The 4,508-nt window shown below is 33.8% G+C and overlaps 1 protein-coding gene across 1 annotated transcript; it reads right to left on the bottom strand.

Moving 5' to 3' along the window:
- Positions 1 to 623: 623 nt before the first annotated feature.
- LOC115953859 (probable CCR4-associated factor 1 homolog 11) lies at positions 624 to 1,804 on the bottom strand. The gene has a single exon (XM_031071682.1). It carries the CDS (start codon positions 1,610 to 1,612, stop codon positions 746 to 748), a length of 867 nt encoding a protein of 288 aa, XP_030927542.1. The 5' UTR covers positions 1,613 to 1,804; the 3' UTR covers positions 624 to 745.
- Between the last annotated feature and the right edge of the window lie 2,704 nt (positions 1,805 to 4,508).

A 4,508-nucleotide genomic window follows, 5' to 3' on the forward strand; every position in this document is an offset into this window, starting at 1 on the left:
CTTACCGTCAGCATTAATTTTTTCCTATTATAAACACCAACCTCAACCTTCAGAAATTCAACTGAAATAATGCAAAGCAAATACCAACCTGAATGATTCACACACCCTCTCAAATTAGCATGCATAGAAACTTCCATTTTTCTATTCACTCCACACGCAAAACAAGACACCACCTTTTTCTTTTTCTTTTTGATAGATACAAAACAAGACACCACCTTCAATCTCAGCATCAATAATTGGTAGCCAATATCCCCCTCTTTCAAGAAAACACACCAAAATTTCTTAACAAAATTTCCATTCTTTCACTAAAGAAAAACTCAGACACCAAACCCCAAAGTCCAAACCACAACTCAAGCCAAATCTTTCAACAATTCAAGATCCCCCGTGAATTTTCTGTCGGCTTTCTTTGACCAAACCACAATCCAAGCCATTCCACTCACATCCATAACATCTCCCAAAATTCCAACTCCAAACAAACACTACTTATGAATCCTAGAACTACCAAACTCCACAATTTATACCCCCAAATTCTTGTTTCTCATTAACTTAGCAATAAAAACAAAAATTAAGTAAAACCCAATTACCCAAATGCAAAATTAGAGAATTGGAAGAAAAACAAATTATAAATTAAAGGTAGCAAACTATGATAAATATAGAAAATTGATTAACGACCCAAATCAAATGTATACAAGATTTACTTTTTAAACGAAAAACAAAAGCAGAAATCTACAAGCTATAGATTTCACTAAAGATCGGAAATATCTAATCCATACAGAACACCAGCATACTTTTCAATCGGATTGTCTTTGCCGAAGTAATCTTTGGTGATCTTCTGAAACGCATGTAGGGTCAGCAAACTATCCGACCCGGCCTGGTGACTCTTCCCGATGACCCGACCCACATTAAGGGCCTGGGATACCCGGTCCAGCCCACCGTAGAGACTCGCACAGTACCGCATCAAGTGTTTCACATCGTAAACCCTAGCACCAAAGAAGACTCGGACGAGTTCGAGGAACTCGCGCAACTCGCTCGGCAAGACTCGCTGAGTCAGCACCTTGACCAGGTATCCGAAGTCGTACGCGCTGTGGAAGGTGACCCACTCGACGAGGTCGTTGCACACGAGCCCCGACGACATCATCAACTCGGCGAACCGGGTCGACTCAACGCCGAACTCGCGATTCCGCTCGAAGTCGATCCCCTGGCGCCTCAGCAACTCGACCGAGTCGTGCGCGTGGGCGTCACGCGCCACGTCGAAGTCGTTGAAGTTGAACTCCCATATGTAAAGCTCGTCGGTCCCTAGATCCGGCAAATTCCCCTCCGAATCCGACAGAGTAAGCCCGATCTGGATCAGATTCAACCGGTCCACGTTCGCCTTCAACACCACGTAGTGCCGGTCCGGCTGCCGGAGCTGTAAACCCGGCCCGTCGTCGGAATCGGACCCGTTATTCGGCGTTCTAACCACGACTCCGGGGAACTCCGTATCCATCGCGATAAACGGGTACGAATCTATAACGGATCGGATCAGACCGAACTCCGATTCGAGATTATGCGACCATACCGATCTTATCACCACGGGTCTATGAGGCTGAATCTCTGGTTTCGCAAAACACATTGTTCCGGGTTTCCCAAATCGGGTCGGATCTGTATCTCTGTAATTGTAAGAGAATTTTAAAATCAAACAAAGAAGAAGAAGAAAAAATATAAAACTTCTACAAGTATTGTACGGCTAGGGTTTAAAAAAGAGATGAGCAATTTTATTTTATAGAGAAAGTAGGGACGTGGGATTTTATATATAGTCTGTTGAAAATTGAATTCTAAATTTTTTTTTTTTTGGGTGGTTATATAAGGAAAGTTGTACCGTTAAGGTTTACTACGAGGCGGTTTTATATAATTTTTTTTAATTTTTTAGTGAAAAATTATTATGAAGGCGGTTGGTGGTGGGGTCCACAATTTGTTGTGGAGATGACGTGATGGGATGGAAATACAGATAAGTTTTATTGGCTGGCTTTGCTTGTCACTTGTCATCGAGACTAGTTGTGTTTTTTGACTAATTGGTCGTATTTGGTTTCTCTTGCATCGACTTGGTTTCTGTTTGGCTGAACGAGAAAACTTTTTTTTTTTTTTTTTTTTTCCCACAGTGAGAAAACAGAGACTAATTATTATTTACCATAGGTGGGCTTATAACAGGATAAATCGCTAATCTATGGAGTTTTTTCAAAATATTGGTGTCCGAACTTGAATTAAGGAGCTCCTAGTCAAATTCAAGACAGCCACTTTGAAATCGAATGCCCAACCACTGAACGAGAAAATCTTAAAATACTTAAAAAATAAATTTAAGATAATCACGACCAAATTTCAAAGTGTTTGAATTTTACATCTTAAAATTTCAAATTTTGGAATCCCTGAGATTTTGGGGTGTTTAGATTTTACCCCTAAATTTAGGGTATAAAATCTAAACACTCACAAATTTTATAGAGTAAAATCCAAACATTTCTAAAATTTAAAAAATAAAATTCAAATTCTGAAATATTAAAGTGTAAAATTCAAATTCTGACGAGTTGTTTGAAAATAACTTATTTATCTGAAATTGAAAATTTTTTATTGAAAATATTATAAATAAAGATAAAAACATACTAAAATAGTATAGAACACTTACAAATTTTAGAGATGTAATTTCTTTTTCTTTTTTTATTCTTTTTTATTAATTCAATAAGTTTGGAATCAGGATTGATGGGTCCATTAGAATGGATGACAAAGTTTAAATTTTAAATTAATTGAACATATATTAGCAAGAAATCTTGGAATAAACGAAAGCAGAGGTTGAAATTGAAGAAAAAAAAAAGTAGCTTTATTTTTTGTTGTTTATGCAAACTCATCAAATTGATGATTAAAAAGATATTAGTACGTATGAAACAAACGCGCCCAAATATTGTTGCCATGCCGTGCGTATTGTGACTAGCTTCAAGTTAAAGTTTCTAGAAAAAGTTGGAAACGTAGATTTGCTTATTTGTCTCCAGAAGGTGAGCATAGATGCTTATTCAAAATTCAAATGGAGAATAAAGTTCGGGTTCTATTCTATATTCTTCCAATTTAGACTGCGAAATAAAAAAATATTCTATTATGATTAAAAGTATATAATATATATATTTGTTAATTTGATAGTTGCCATAATAAAAATAGGAATTTGAACTATGGTTTTTCATATAAACAAAAATATGTAATTTACTAAAGAAATTATAAGATTCTTAACAAAGCGTTTTTCTCTTATATATATACCCAAAAAAAATCAACTTTATAGAACTTGAACATTGTTATCAACAATATAGTGTTAATTTTGATAAAATGTATAGTTACATACAAAAATAAAATTCTTAAAATCAAATAATTTTAGTTCCATGTCATATACTTCATTAAAATTGAAGTACAATTAGAATTCAAATTAGTGTATAATTATTTTTTAATTTTGTATCACTTATCCAATTCTATTTTCTTAATTTTGGTGTCCAGTAACTCATTCATAATATTCAACAAGATGGCCACCTTATCATCACTACTGTTGAATGTTTATGTGCATAAATACAGGTTACAACTTAGTTTTTCTATTTACATTAAATATCAAAGTTTACGTATTTTATTATAATCTTTAAATTTTTTTATCTGTCAAATGCTTAATAAATTGATTTTTAATAATATTATCTAAAATAATATTAGCATAACATTAGTATGCTACTAAATTAGAATGAATATGCCTGTAGGTATGTCAATATACATTTTTGTGTTACCATGTTTGTAAAAGGGCTTTTTTTTTTGGGGGGGGGGGGGTGGGGGTTTAAATATTGAATCAAATGAAATGGCATATGCATATGCATTTTGTATCATATATATATATATTCAAATTTGTTTTTTACTAATTATGACAAATATTTAGTTAATTAATTTTAAGGTAAATTACACATACCAACCACTGTGTTGTATTACTTTTTTTTCTTTTCTTTTTTGACAAAAGTGATAGAATGTGTTGTATTACTTAAAAATGGAACTATACTGTAATATATTTTGTGACACCTACCTCTCTTGTGATTTCCTTTATAATGTGTTTATATCCCTTGTGGTTTGCTTATAAGGTAATCTCACTAACTTTAGCAAAATTTGATGATATAGTAGGTTCCAACATGAAAAAGAAAAAAAAATTTGAAGAAATGATCATTCTAACTCACATTTATGATTCTCTCATTAAGTTTCTCCCAAAATCCTCACTTAGGTTTGTGTGCGTTTGCGAGGCATAAGCTTTAGTATAGAACAATTATTTTTTTTCCTTTAATTCTTTCCCAATGGGTCTTATTGGCACTTGCCAAAGTCATCAAATTCTGCTTAAAGTTACCAAAAAATGTCTCGCAAAGCAAACCACAAACCACAAGGGAGATGAATACCTCTTAAAGCAAATCACAAGAGAGGTATGTGTCACAAAAAATAAAACGCAAAAATAGTTCCATATATGAAAGAAACAT

The sequence above is a fragment of the Quercus lobata genome, chromosome 7 (assembly GCF_001633185.2).
Source record: "Quercus lobata isolate SW786 chromosome 7, ValleyOak3.0 Primary Assembly, whole genome shotgun sequence".
NCBI lineage: Eukaryota > Viridiplantae > Streptophyta > Magnoliopsida > Fagales > Fagaceae > Quercus > Quercus lobata.